Raw genomic sequence first — 15899 nt, 5'->3', positions numbered from 1 at the left:
CCATTCAAAGGAGAAAAGGCACAGGTTACTTAGCAGGTAACGGACAAACCCCCATTATATGGGGCTTATCTACTAGTTATCTGCTATGTAACCTGTGCCTTTTCTCTTATTTATATAGTAGCTTTTCTGTAGCAAAAACACCAGTTTTTTGCAGAGCAACAGCACATTATATTTTAATTACTTTAAAACACTTTCATTTTTTGATGTTACTGTTCCTTTAATATGTAAATATGTACAGTGTGTTTTAGGATATTTACAGGGGAGCAGTACTTCCTGAGCAGCCACTAAGTAGCCATTATTCTTTGATCTAAGAATGCAACTTCAGTCTGAAGCTCTTCAATGCAAAAAAGAAGCAAAGAAAAATCAGCAGTGTATACGAGGCTTTGTATATGTGAATTGGGAATGAGTTTGTGAATCAAGGAGAATGGAAGGGAGATTAGTGTTTGGTTTATAACATTGCACCATTATCTGACAGTGAATTATGCAACTGACATATTTAGGGCTGCAGTTAAGGCTCTCTTTATTTGTGATTTATGAAAATTGAAGAAACAAGTAAAATACAAATAATGTGCAAGAAAGCACACGGAAATGTAAAATACAGGAGATTTACATTTAGATAAAGGCAGAGATTTAGAGTGTAATCTTGCAGTTTGTTTCTAATCATTCTCAGACAGATTTAATTAAGAGATGGCTGTGTAAATAGTGCTGTTTAATGGAAAATCCTAAAACAAGAAAACAACACTCTAAAGATATTTCAGCAGCCAATATGATCTGAAAACCACAGGGGAAAATACATTTGTATATTACACGCTGAAGGAAGAAACAGGTGGAGGATGCAGCAGGAAGGCCAAGACATATCCTTCTGCTGCAATACATGCAAAATGGATGCATTTATTTAGTTGGTGAGGTATGACCGCATGATTGTGTCTGTGACATTGGTCTTTTAATCACTTCAGTACTTACATTAATTGAGGAATAGAGTTATAAGCTATTACAATAATAGCTAAAGGAATAATTCTTTGATACTATACCTGTAACCCCAACTGCAGTAGATGGCTTTCCCTCTAGACCACTTCTGACAGTCTGGACACTTATCTGATAGGATGTGCTAGGCTGCAGACCTGAACATAAAATCAAAGATTTAATCATGTATGTTTTTTGTATGTTATGAGTTAATGGTTATCTGTCTATAGTTTATCCCAACAGGGAAGGAATACGTTCAGAAATCTGAGATATAATGATGACCCCCCCTGCATTATGATTTAATTGGCAGACCATTTACTGAACCAGGGCAACCTAAATTTAGCAAAGGTTTTACTAAAGGAAATTTATATCGTTTTCACCTTTCTGCTAGCAAATTATTTTTTTCACATTTTTCAAAGTAAAACTGTTCAGCAGCTTAAACCTGTCTATCGCCATTATTTTCTAGGGACCAAAACCTTGCAGATTCTTTAGCAAGTTTTCATAAATGTTTCACTGCTGACATCCGTACACTATTCTGCTAAATGTTTCTCTTCTGTTTAGATGGGAAAGGCTCTAGTAACAAGCTTGACTCTTGTTCAAAAAAGATAAAAGCATTACAAACTTACCTGTGATGGTGTACCTGCTCTTAGGGTCTTGGCTTTGTGACACTATAACTTCTCTCTCAGCCCCATTCAGCTGCTGAGCATACTTCAGTTTGTAATGATCCACATTTACAATGGGATTTTCCCATTCTACTTCCAAAGAGTCTTCTGTCTCTTCTGCAACCCACAGAGTCCCCAGTGAAATACTATCTAAAAAGCAAAGAGTCATTCATTCTCTAACCATTCCAAGGAACCATTAATATCACTGCATGCCAACACTGTAAAAGGCTTTTTGCATGAGGGGAGTATAAAAAAAACCCTCAAACACCGCTGTCCTTGAGGTGAGTGTAACAGGGCTGGATTAAATGGACTCTTTCTCTCCTGTACCTGTACCCACTGGGCAAGAATGTAGTTGTCCAAGGAAAGTAACTAGCAACCCCTAACACTTATCTCATGGGCAGTAAGGGTATGAATAAATACTTTGGAGAGAAATAACATTTACTTCTAATACTCCCAAACCTACTGATCTTCTCAATAACTATAATAATTCTTCATATCTCAATTCACGTGGATGCCATAATATATAAAATTAATCTGCAGAACATCACTGTCTTTTGTGGCTTTTGTGAACTTTATTTTTTAGGCAGGGAGAGGTGGGGGAGATAAATATTCATTTTTCTCAACCCAGCTAATTTTTTTCCATACTAGGAAAAAGAAATTTGTGATGGAAAAACCCTCAAGCACGTGAACTTCATTATAATATGGCAAGAAGCGAAGACATGGTCTGTGCTTACTTAAGTAGATATGATTACCAGGTGTGCTGCACTGCACCAATAGCAATGGGAGAAGATAAATAAGAAAATTTTGATTCAACAAGAAAAAAGCAAATAAATTAAAATAACCATTCTGTAGAGCTCTTCTACAGAATTAAAATACGGTGTTTGCCATATCTGCAGGAGGCTTCTGTCAAAAGTTATAGCAGATAAAATATCTGCTAGTGAGCCCCCTGTCCTTGTTGGCCCTGGCAAATACCCCTTTTGGTCATTTATAAAAAGGGCCATGCCTATGGTTAGAATTTATACTAAGCACTATATGTTAAGGACAAATATTTATATTACAACTATTCATATCATGATAAGTACCCTATTAAAGAATCTAAACCAATATATAACCAATATACAGTATTAGCATATGAGTATCAGTAAATATTGCCCTTTTACATCTCTCACCTTAAGACAAAATTTTGTGATGTTCCGTGTTTTATGCACTGATTAACTGACAGCTCTGTCCAATCACTGGCTGATATAGCCTAGCATGTACGCTTGCCCTTGGCTTGTGTTTGAGCACAGTGCCCCCAAGTCAGATGGAGGACTTTAGTAAATAGGATCATACAATGGCACGTACAACCAAAAAAGAATATTTTTACATGTGGGCTGCTTCATATGATATATTTTTGAAGAGAAATGTAATATGCAGCAGTATAGTTTCCCTTTTAATTGCCAATGAAAATAAATAACATTTTAAAAATGAAAAAGACTAGAGTTACTTAAATGGATGTTCTTGGAAATGTTTTTATTGTTATCTGTTGTTTTTGTTGTAATAAATACTGCCTTTTTGTTTTGTCCTACTTATGCAGAAAGATAAACTGAAGTGTAAAATGTCAGTTTTCCACAATGAATATATTAGAGAAACTATCCAAAACTGGATTATGATGTTTATTAAGCAAATATTTCCCTTTGGCTATGACCCCACTCCACACTGCCTTTTATCTCCCTGTTCTTACCTGTTTTGGCAAGCAGTTCTGCTGGCTGGCTGGTCACTCCATTCTTTGCATTGTACATGAGCACCTTATATTTGGTACCAGGATTCAAACCCATGATTTGGTATGTATCCTTGTCTACAGATACTTGTATTTCCTTTTTTAAGCCTTCATTGTCCAAGGGGTAATATACAAGCAAGTAATAATCCACTTCAAGCAACATATCCCAAGCGATGCTCAGTGAATCCTCTGTAGCACTGATCAAATGTAAATTCTGCACTGTAATCACTGAAGAGGAAAAGGATATGCACTAGTAATTAACTAATTAATAGTAATAGCAATAAATAAATGAATCTAAACTCTGAACAGCAAATATGTACTTTCTACCCATATATGGAATACTTTCGTTTTATAGTGCCCAACCCTTATTTTCTTTCTGCTCATTTTCCATATGCTTTTTTATAACTATGGAATGTGACGAGAATGGCTTGTAAAACACAGAACATTATATATAATAGGTCTCAAAAGTATTTAAATGAAGGATCTTAAGAAGTAATTCTGTTTCTAGTTCCTTTTTTTCTTTGATCTGGTCAGACTGGCATTCATACATAAATTTGGCAAACCTGAATCCAACACAAAAAACTATTGAAACCTATGGATTCTTACCTTCAGAACAATCTTCCCCAATAAATCCCTCCTCGCAGAAGCACTGGCCACCATCGCAGCGCCCATTTTCACCACAATTCACAAGGCAGTCTTCTTCTCTGCAAGTCAGCCCGGTGTATCCAACTGAGCACTTGCAAGCTCCATCAACACAACTGCCATGCTCTCCACAATCAAATGGACACTCCCTCTCACTGCAGTCTAGGCCAGTGTAACCACTGAAGCACTGGCATACTCCATCAACACATACCCCATTATTGTCACAATTATTTGGACAACTTCTCTGTGAACAGTCAGTTCCCTCCCAGCCATCATCACACTGACAACCACCAGTGTCCATTAGGTACTTGCCGTGTCCACTGCAGAGACTAGCGATTTCTAATAGAATTTAAAAAAAAATAGAAACAGGTATCAGTTAACAATCTGTATACACATTATTTTATTTCAGTACAGGGAAATCTATATTCCATTTCTAATAGGATTGGGTGAGAGGAGCTCAAAACTGCTCTACTATTATATGCCTTCCTTTCCAATGGTTCTAATACCTTTCCAAGGTTATCTCATATAAGCAAGCAGATTTTTAAAGTGGTAGAGGTATTGTTAAGAGTAATATTATAGATATATTATATATATATATATATATATATATATATATATATATATATATGTATATTATATATTATTATATATTATTATATATTAATATATTATAGATTAAATAGTTTCCAATTGGGTTAGCACTCCAATCACAATCATCAACTATTAAAATTCACCCCAAATTTTCAGCTTCACATAAAATGTTACATAAAGTTCTTAGAATAGGGTAATTGTTTTTCACATTCATTTATCCATTAAGATTTTACATTTTCATTTCTGTTGTGCTTGAGCAGAGCTGCTGGTTTGAAACACATAGATAAGGAAACAAAATAAAATATAAAAATAAATGGTTGCATTAGATTATAAACCCCAGTACATTAACAGATAAAACCAAAAAATAACACTTATTTTGAATTCGACATTTTTTTTTAACGTTTACTCACCTAATTAGAAAAAAAAGTCAATAGTAAATTGTTATATTTGTTAGTGTCTGTGTTGCTCAAAACATTTTTTACTCCTAGAAGTAAAACATAGATGGAAGACAGCAACTGCATGCATATTCTCATATTCCTCAGCTTTCTCATACATATTTTACTCTCTAAGGAGAGTAGGTGAATCATAGAATATTAAATATATCTGTTATCATTTAAAAATAAATTATAAATAGAACCCCGTTCTTTAAAGGAATACTATCATGGGAAAACATTTTTTTTTTCAAAATGCATTGTTAATAGAGCTTCTCCAGCAGAATCCTGCAAACACAAACAGATTTTTTTTTATTCAATTTAAAATGTAAAAAATTTCACTGTGCTCTGATAAAATTTAGTCATTCTTTACTGCTGCGCTACGACTTGGAGTGATAATACCCCCTTCTCTTTTCCACCCAGCAGCTGATCAGCAGAACAATGGGAAGGTAGCAAGATAGCAGCTCCCAGTAGATATCAGAATAGCATTTAATAGTAAGAAATCCAAGTCCCGCTTGGGACTCCTCCAGTTACATGGGAGTAGGAGAAACAATAGGTTATATGAAAGCAGTTCTAATGTGTAGCGCTGGCTCCTTCTGAAAGCTCAGACTCAGGCACAATGCACTGAGATGACTGCTAAAAAATACATTTGTTTACATATACAATTTTAAATGCCTCTAGAAAGCATTTCTTGCTAGCCAGTCCTTTCAGCTGTGTGTGCTCTTCCATTTTACTCATGTGAAGGGTGCAATTTTTCATCTATCAGTTTATTTACATTTAAATGCCAGTTAATGATGTTAATGCAGTACAATAATATGAATTATGTTAAAGGAATGTGATATTGGCTTTTGCGAATGGTAATTTTCCCACCATAATTTTACATTCTTCTAATGATCTGGAACAACATTATCAAATATTGATCATACTGATCTTTTCATACTATCGCATTATTCTACAATACTAAGTTTTTGGATTTGATAGAGTTAACACAACTGTTTATGTGCCTATAATATTCTGCTCTCGGGGTTTCTTCCCAATAAATTATATTTACCCACACAGTTCCCTAAGATGTATTATACTTGAAGTACTTTTGAGATTTAATGTTCTTATGCTGCTAGAAGCCCCTGAGAAATCAATGTTTTCATCCAGTACTGAAAAAAGTAAACTTGCCACCTTGCCATTGGATGACCCAGTGGAGGTGCTTAGATGAGATCGAGCACTGCTATTTCCTTGCAGAACTTTATGTGACTGCAACTGTGAATGCAGACACAGGAAGAACCAGAGGCAATTTTCTCAACTACATCATGCAATTTGCATCTGTTTGAAAAATTCAACAGAAAACATTAAAGAAAAACCCACACTTGCTACACTCCCCCTGTAGTCTTATTATGGAATAATAATAATAATAATAATAATAATAATAATAATAAAAAATGAGTTTCAGTTCAGTTTAGACTAAAGACCGTTGAAGAGCTTTCTGAAACAGTAGCTGCAATATGTAGCAATGGACTGTCCAACAATTTGAAGTTTTGGAAATTAATTTTTGAAGAATTAAGCAAATCTCACCTATTGAACAACTGCTTCCCATGAAACCATCGTTGCAAACACATTGTCCATCAACACATCGTCCATTGGGGCCACAGTCAACAGCACACTTCTTTTCTTTGCAGTCCACGCCCTTGTATCCCTCTGAACATTTGCAAGATCCATCAATACACTTTCCATGTTCACCACAGTCTAAAGGACACTTCTTTTTTCTGCATGCTGGCCCAGTGTACCCCTCTGAGCACTGGCAGGTACCATCAACACAAGTCCCAAATTCACCACAGTCGAAGGGACATTTTTTCTTTCTACATGCTGGGCCAGTGTACCCTTCTGCACATTTACAGGAGCCATCTTCACATGTTCCATACTTACCACAATCAAAGGGACACACCTTCTCACTGCAGTCTGGACCACTATAGCCTGGTGCGCACTGGCAAACACCATCAATACATTTCCCATTCCCTGCACAGTTGTTAGGGCAACTCTTTGTAGAACAGTCATCCCCCTCCCAGCCTTCATCACACTGGCAATGACCCAATTGTGGAAGAAACCTTCCATGTCCATTGCAGTTATGGCAGGCCCCTGAAAAAGACAAAATGTAGATATTAGAAAAATTCTTTGCTCAAAATAAAATTGTACACAGGGCAAATGTCTAATTTTCCTGCTAAATATTATGTAACAATAGAAAAGAAGCTTACTAGAAAGAGTTATCATTATTCATTATATTCTGGCCAAATCTGGGCATGGTCTGCTCTTGGGCAGCTACTGCATGACTTTTTGACGCACTTGACTTTTTTTTCCCTGTGCACAACTTTTTTTAACACAACTTATTTGACACAACTGTGACTTTTTTGCCACTGCCATGACTTATCTGAAGCAATTGTGACTTTTTTGATGCGACCATGACTTTTTTTACACAACCACAACTTTTTTGCAGCAGTTCTGTGAAACAATTTTCCAGTGGCGAAATGCAGAAATTTGCAGCCTGGTGAAAAAATTCACTCATGCAGAGCAACAACAGAGCAACAGAGCATGCAAAGAAACAACAGAAAATACAGTCCATTTATTAAAACTATAATAATATTTTTTTTTACTACTAAATAGCAATAAAAAAAATTTTCTCACTGAATTGATTGAGGCTAAATATCTGGAAAGGTTGAGGACTGAGAGGATAGGAGTTGCAGAGAGCCCTTCTCTCACCTATATCCCCAAAACTTATAAAGTTGATGATCTTTTGCATTTAACCATAAAGACATGTTATCTTGTATTCCAAAATGTTTCTAGAAAGGGGCTGTACCAGTTATAAATGTGTTAAATAATGGAGAAAAGGCTGTTGAAAGTCTATAAAGAAATATAATTCTAGATCCCTGGACCTGTCCATTCTGTTCTTTCTATGGCCTCCCAGTAGTGATAAGCGAATTTTTTCAACAAACGTATTCCCTACAATATTGCGCATTTTGGCATTGGCAATTTTTTTTCTCGAAACTGGCGCAATAATTTGCCACAACAAAAATTTGCAGAGTGAGGAACAAGTTGCAACTGTGTCAAAAAGTTGCATTCGCTTCAAATAAGTAGCAGTTGCATCAAGACCATTGCTGTCCATCAAAAAAGTACCGCACAGCAAAAAGTAGTGCAGTAGTCACATTTCTTAAATTTTCAACTGCCCTCAGCAATATCCAAAATACTGATTTTAGTCTCCTTTTTGATTTCACTTTTCTATTCTCCCATTTGCTCTCCTTATCTCACCCATAAACCACTAGATACTCCCAAATTAGCAACTGTAATTGTGTTGCATTGGTGTATTTTTTCCAACATAGCTGGCAGTGATTTTAACATTGCTTTTCCAACACAGCCCATGGCCAATGTGACAGAATGTGCTGTTATTGATAGATAAATCTTATAAAGAATTACAGAATGGCTGCTTTGCAAGAGAAATGAAAGTACATTAATCTGAATACCTATCCACATGTACACATTATTCTGAGGCAGGCCAGAAAAAAAAGCTAAGCAGTACTCCCATAAGCCTTGTACTCCCACAAGGTAACACAAAGTAAAGCAAATGATACATCAGCACTTTTGAACAGGGCCTCAGAACACACCAAGATTGGCATAGACATCTTTTCGACAACAGAAACATTAGCATAAGAACAGTGTAAAAATTCATGGCACTGCATAAATCTAATTCATCCTCACTGGTAATACAATCCATAGGTATGAAGCAAATGCTCATTCAAGAGTGTAATAAACACAGAACGGATACATCATGTTAATATAGATGTTAGAATATCTATATAGATAGAATATACAGGGTACTATATATATATATATATATATATATATATATATATAAAAAGCAGATGCAATCTAGATATCAAACCTATTTCTAAACCAGAACTTTGGGATTCTGTTTGGAGTATTCCTTTTGCACTTATAGGTAAAAACCCAATGTAGGTTTCTGTAGCGTCAGCTTATTTCACAGGCAAACTACTTGATGATTTGTAAAACCCCTAAGCTTAGCTTCTCAACAGTTTCCCAGAGCACACCAAGCATGTGAGTGGCACTGACACTTCTAAATTCAAGATAAGGAGCTCCTGACGGCCTGGGTCATTACTACTATAAAGATACTGAACTTTTAGGCTGGTGCAATAAGACTCAATATATAAATATGGACAATATATAAAATATGAAATATATTAATTTTTATTTGTTTGATTCTTCTTTAAGGATAGGAGAAGTGAAAAAACAAGCCCAAGCTGGGTCTCTAAAACCCTTTCTTATGGTCATGCTGTTGATTCTCCACTTCCCTTAACCCATGTCAAGTTCTAGACCACATTCTTCTAGCAGAGATAATTATGCCCTTTTCTCCTATCCCTGCTTTATGTGTGTTTGGGTAGGCATGATGATAAAATAATGATCTAGGCATGCCCTGTGCAAGAAAGTTGTGACTCTCAGAGGGGATCATCTAATCTTCTTTAAAATTCCTCCTAATTTCTATGCAGAACAAAACACAGAATATGTATACAAGGTGAATACTTTTCCTTAACCTCTCACACCCTCCACCCACCTGCCTGTGTCCCCACTCTTGGGCCGCTTGCACTAAGTAGGTAAGAGAGCAGCAAAGGAGGGAGGACTTATTAGACCTATAGAGGAAGTAGACCTCCCCCTATAGTTACGGCACTGATTTTGAGTCCATACAGAAAATGCTCAGGACACTAGGATGTAGTATTAAATGGGAATAATGCCAGGCAAACTGGGGCCTTACCAGTAATGTAAACCTGCAACCTTGTTCCTCTAAATAGCAATAGCACTCCCTTTTGTTTAAAACAGTCCATGCATAATGTTATGTATAATCTAAAAATATTTGTACCTGATCCTCCACAGCACCCATCACACTTCTCCTTTAATTCTTTCATCTCCACTTCTAAAGCTTGTAGTCTGGACAGCAGGTCATTAAGTAGCTTGTTTTTCTCACAGTCTGCTGCAGGGTTTTGGAGATGGATATAATGCCTAAAGACAAGATTCTGCTCATCTGAATGCACTGTTTGAAGCTTCTCATTCTCCTCGCCAGGGCTGCTATACACATGGGTAAATGTGAGGCCTTTCTCACTGCTACAATTATCAATTTGGGTAGTTTTTATAGCAGCAGCAGAAGTCAGCAGATAAGGGGGGGCACACAAGAGAAACACCAAAACCGCCCAGAAAGACATAATAATGTCCATTCCTGAATTCCTTAATTAAACAAGGAAAAAAACAGTAGTATTAATGAAACATACAATATCATCTTAAATATGAATGACAAGAAATTGCATCTATAAGACATTGAGAGTGAGAATGTATCAAGAACTCTGCATTTCATTCATTTATTCCCTAAATATATTTGGGTACCTATTTTTTACATTTTACTTTAATCTTTCTAATTAGAATTGTGCTTCAGTGTGATATACTTATGTTTGTGGTATAACCTACAATCTACATAAAGGCACATTTATTTTTTTAAATAACAAAATGGCATATAAACTAGCATGTACTAAAACATCACAGTATTTTCATTAAATGTGCAGTAGTAGGAGAAATATACTTTATTTATTTCTTATCACAATTGAGATGGTGAATGCTAGCTAGAATAAAGGTAGCCATAAAACCGCTGACTCAGGCCCCACCAGACCAATTTAGCAGCTTATGAACCCATGTATGGTGCCCTCCTGACAGCTTGCCTGACACATATCAGGTAGGCTAGAAAGTACTATTGTACAAGGACTGCAGAGAACATTAATACAATCCTCTTCCGACAGGTTACAATAGGCCCAAAGTATGATCCAATTTTTGGTCCATGGGCCAGATGATGAGATCTTTGGGCATAGAAATAATCAGATCTTTAAGTCTTTGTCCAGCTTTAGAGATGAATCCAATCTCCCAAAATTCAGTTTTGCCAAAACATGACAATATCACATTTGTTTTGACAATTATATGATCAACACCTTGTAACAAAAAACCAGAGGACCAGGGAATGTGCATTGATCCCATTTTGTATTTATGCCAAAACACTGGACCTGGCGGTTTCACTGAGAGAGTAATCTGAAATGCCAGGACTGTTTTATTTCTAAAAACATCCATTGTGGTGCTGGAAATGCTACTCAGCTCAAGTTGTTTATTCTTACCCTTGTTTCAAATATAGTGGCGTAACATTTGGGATCCCGGCCCGCATGTGTGCAGCTGGTGGGTACTTGGACATGGGAAAATGGTTGGAGCTAGAACCATACAGCAGACCCAGCAATCACCTAAGCCCCACTATCTCCTGCATTTGTGCTGTCTACTGATTGGTAGTTACGCCACTGGATCCTCATAACTTAAAATATTTAGAAACACTAAAACTGGCAAACATGGCACAATGCCAAATTGTATTAAATCATATCACTCACCTGTATCTAAGTCGAACGCTAAGCACTAATTTAAAACTTCAATACCACTAAGCCCACTTACCTGGAGACGTGGCCTCTCATGTTCCAGAGGGGCCACATATTGTGCAGGTAGTGCCTGAGTGTGAACCACACTGATCCACCTGCTATATCCTCTTATAGTGTATGGGTCGGGTTGTGGAAAGGACTCAAAACTGGTTTATATTATATTATTATCATTTAGACCTTTCTTTCATTTTACAAAATAATGTAAGTTCACACAATTAAAAAAGCCCATAGTACACAACTGTATACCCTCAAACATGGTACTCCATTCCCCTTGTACACCAGATATTGCGCCTGCAACTCATAAACATATATAATAGTAAAATATATATAACTTTATCCATACCAAACACCTGCAGTGCAGCTAGACAATAAAATATGTTTACAACATTCCACTTTTCATACTTAAGATAAATATATAACAAACTATAGTCCACCTGTTGTAATGTTGTATGTTATTTAAAGTCACAAAGAAGTACTGTAAGAGTAGTTTTGTGCATGTTATGTTTGAAAGCCGTCATTTACAACATCCCCAAACAGAAGTGCAAGAGCACTAAAGGGTGTATGAATGCAATCCTCGGTGGTAATGAAGAAAGCACTTCTGTCAAGGGTCTGGCTGCACTCTGGATCTTGTTCCAGATACATTGTTAAAAAAAATAGGGCAGGTGGTAAGTACAGGGCCCCCTGGCCACCAATACTTAATCTACATATCTAAATAACATACAAGTCAGGGGACAGGAGTAGAAACACCTATATGACTTGTCCATCCCTCATGAATATAGAACTGCTAAATGCAGGCAGCACTGTATTCATGGGGGTAGCCACATATCTCTGTACTACAAAACAGAGCACAGAAACCCATAGAGATTCATCCAGCATGGATGGCAGGGTGCAAAGTACAAAAACATGGGGATCATTTATAAACACTGGACAAATTTGCACCTGGGCAGTAACTCATAGCAACCATTAATTTTTATCTGGCTGCAAGTAGAACAATGAAGGCAAACATCTGATGGTTGCCATGTGTTATTGCTCAGGTGTAAATTTGCCCAGTGTCTGGTTGAGATGTTAATACAGAGAAATTACATACTGCAAACAAGGTATAAGTAGGGTACTTTGGGTTAATTCTTTGTGAGAATGACTGTTGTGTGTCACTGCTTGGTAAATATCTGCTACATCTGAGCTGGCTTTCATTTACACCTCTTGGTACCCTAGGAATTCTATTGCATTATTTGTATTTATCCCTGTCGGATATATTATTGCATTATTACTGTGAACACAGTTAGCACTATATAAATAAAAATATACAGTACATACATTCATTCCCCTGTCCTTCAGATGGTAAAGATTAAATTGTAAGTTCTCCAGGCACAGACCTCCACCTGTGTTCATTTAATTTTATTGGAGATATCAGATTTATTGTGACAGAGAGGCACATATTTGCACCAGAGCCAACCAAAGTCGGCCCGTGCTACTGAAAAAACCCAAGCTATGTGGGCAGATTTATTACTCTCAAAAAAGACAAGCAACATGTTCAACCTGTAATCCAGTTATAATAACAAAAGTATGGTGATGAGAAGAACAATATAATGCGACCTGACAATCAGGATGAGGCATTGTGCAACATTTACACAAGCAATGGGTCCAATAAAACACAGGAGGGAAACAGATTTTAGCAAAGAAGCTATGGAAAAATAAGCTCACGCACTAAATCAATCATGACAAAATTGGCTGCAATGTATAGAAAAAGCATTGGGCAGAAAGTGGAAAAGTTCCATGAATCAGACTTAAATCAGATTTACAGAGGAAATGTTAACAGGGGTCAGAAAAATGACCACAGGATGATCAAAAATACCATTATTTGGTCATTTGCATGAATTACATATATAAAGAGACAACATCAAGGTAAAAATAGTTGTACAGTAAGCAATAAACAACTGTTATACAGGTATGGGATCCCTTATCCGGAAACCCGTTATCCAGAAAGTTCTGAATTACGGAAAGGCCAACTCCCATAGACTCCATTATAAGCAAATAATTCTAATTTTTAAAAATGAATTCCTTTTTCTCTGTAATAATAAAACAGTACCTGTACTTTATCCCAACTAAGATATAATTAATCCTTATTGAAGGTAAAACAAGTCTATTGGGTTTATTCAATATTTGAATGATTTTTATCAGACTTAAGTTATGGAGATCCAAATTACAGAAAGATCCCTTATCTGGAAAACCCTAGGCCCTGAGCATTCTGGAAAACAGGTCCCATATCTGTACATGTATAGGACATATTATCTGGAATGCTTGGAACCTGGGGTTTTCTAAATAAGGGGTCTGCTCCATGGATCACCTTGAAATTGAAAGGAAATATATTCTAAGCTATTTTCAAATATTTGTTAGTTATGAAGTTATGTACAGGTACAGGCTCCATTTTCTGGAAACTCTTAATACATAAATCTCCAAACTACAGAAAGGCCATCTCCCATTTTATGCAAAAAAAAATAATAAAACAGTCCCAACTGAGATATAATTAATCCTTATTGGAGGCAAAACAATCCTCTTGTTTTTATTTCATGTTTAAATTATTTTTAATAGACTTAAGGTATGGAGATCTAAATTACTGAAAAATTCTGTATCCAGAAAACTCCAGGTCCTGAGCATTCTGGATAATAGATCTGATACCTGTATTTGGAAATGTAATTGCTGCTGAAAGCAGTGTTTGTTTACCCTATTCTCTCATCTGGGTCTGACTTAAAATAATGTGACAGGAATCGGTTCTCCTCTAGATCTTTAATTCAGCCCATTTGCAGCATTGTTTCAGGAGTCAAAACCAGTAGTGCAGAGAATATAAACAGTCAGACATATATTGCTTTTAATTTTAATGTATTTTGGAAAGTTGCTTAGAACTATATTTTCTTTCACTGTGCAAAAAAACAAGATGCAGTGATCTCTAAACATGGCCATATACATTACAATTAAGAAAGAACGCTCATATCCTCCACTAACGTTCAGAGAACGTTAGAGATTCTACCCCTTTGTGATGATTCAGCCCTAAATGCTTGTCTTTGCTTGGAGGCCTTCAACTGTGCCCAATCAACATTTTCTGTCCGGTCCGATTGACGAGACAACTGATATCCAAAGCTTTTGGGATATCGGTCACCTCATCAATCCACCATACATGCACCAAATATCGAACAAAACCTCATTTTGTACAATAACATTGGTGCATATATGGCCAGATTAAAGCAAAGAAGCCTTGTACCTAACACCTGCCTTCACCAGGAAGCAAGGACAGGGCTCTTTGATGCTGCACCACATTAATCATGTACAAGTGAATCATGAGTAAGTGCACATTTATATCCTATCTGTCAGAAAGCTCTTAATTATGGTGGGTAAAATAATCTACTAAACTGCACCACTTTGCACTCCTTTAATAAATGAGCCCCTTAGTTCCCAATATAGTACAGGTCTGTTATCTGGAAAACCTAATATCCAGAAAGTTCTGAATTAGGGAAAAGCCATCTCCCATAAGCTCCATTTTAATCAAATAATTCGAAATTTTCAAAATGATTTCCTTTTTCTCTATAATAATAAAACGGTATCTTGTAATTGAACCCATCTAAGATACAATTAGTGGAGCAAAACAGTTGTGTTTAATTTATATTTAAATGATGTTTTAGTAGACTTTAGGTATTGAGATCCAAATTACAGAAGGCCCCCTTATCCAGAAACCCCATGTTTCAAGCATTCTGGATAACAGGTCTCATACCTGTAACTCTATAATGCAGTAAACACTGTCACCAACTGAATTAGTCTAATATAAAAGAAAAGCTCGTTATCCAGGCTTAAATTTAAACATTAGCATTTTCAATATTTTAAACGACACAATATAAAACAAGTAACTGAATATTAACTTTGAGGCAAAACTTTTTATGAAAGTAACGTTTGATACTAAACCGGAATAACAAAATTCTACAATTTGTGCCAATATGTATTCTCTACCATACTGTACATATGAGCAGTGCATTGGGCACTGTGGGTGTTATACTTACCTCAGTCTGATGGCTTTAGTTCTGCTGGTTCCCTTCATCTGACAGAGGTTTAAGTGCCCCAGTCCCAGCACAGTAAACCAATCATCATTGTAGGGGGTGTTCCCTTTTTTCTATCTGTGGAAGTGTCACAAGGTTATTGTAACCCCTGTAAACTCTCCTTCCCCACCCCTCTCTGATCTTATTCTTCCCCATTCTCCTTCCTATCAGATACACATTTCTCCAGTATCACCTTCTGTGAATTATGGAGCAGAAATCTGATGTTAGAAATATTTAATAAGCAAGGTATTACAACTTTA

At 36.4% G+C, this 15899-nt stretch overlaps 1 protein-coding gene across 1 annotated transcript in view; it reads right to left on the bottom strand.

Annotated features, from left to right (window-relative positions):
- tnn (tenascin N) overlaps positions 1–15674 on the bottom strand; it is a 32849-nt gene extending 17175 nt beyond the window's left edge. Inside the window, exons 1-7 of the mRNA XM_018093591.2 lie at positions 15604–15674; positions 9961–10322; positions 6615–7175; positions 3991–4365; positions 3349–3612; positions 1590–1775; positions 1032–1121 (exon numbers count right to left, since the gene is read on the bottom strand). Coding sequence (XP_017949080.2) covers positions 1032–1121; positions 1590–1775; positions 3349–3612; positions 3991–4365; positions 6615–7175; positions 9961–10322; positions 15604–15641 — 1876 coding nt within the window. The 5' untranslated portion in view covers positions 15642–15674. The remainder of the gene's footprint in view (positions 1–1031; positions 1122–1589; positions 1776–3348; positions 3613–3990; positions 4366–6614; positions 7176–9960; positions 10323–15603) is intronic.
- Between the last annotated feature and the right edge of the window lie 225 nt (positions 15675–15899).

The sequence above is a fragment of the Xenopus tropicalis genome, chromosome 4 (assembly GCF_000004195.4).
Source record: "Xenopus tropicalis strain Nigerian chromosome 4, UCB_Xtro_10.0, whole genome shotgun sequence".
NCBI lineage: Eukaryota > Metazoa > Chordata > Amphibia > Anura > Pipidae > Xenopus > Xenopus tropicalis.
Note: the sequence above shows the minus strand (reverse complement) of the source record. Positions and strands in the feature narration are given on the sequence as shown.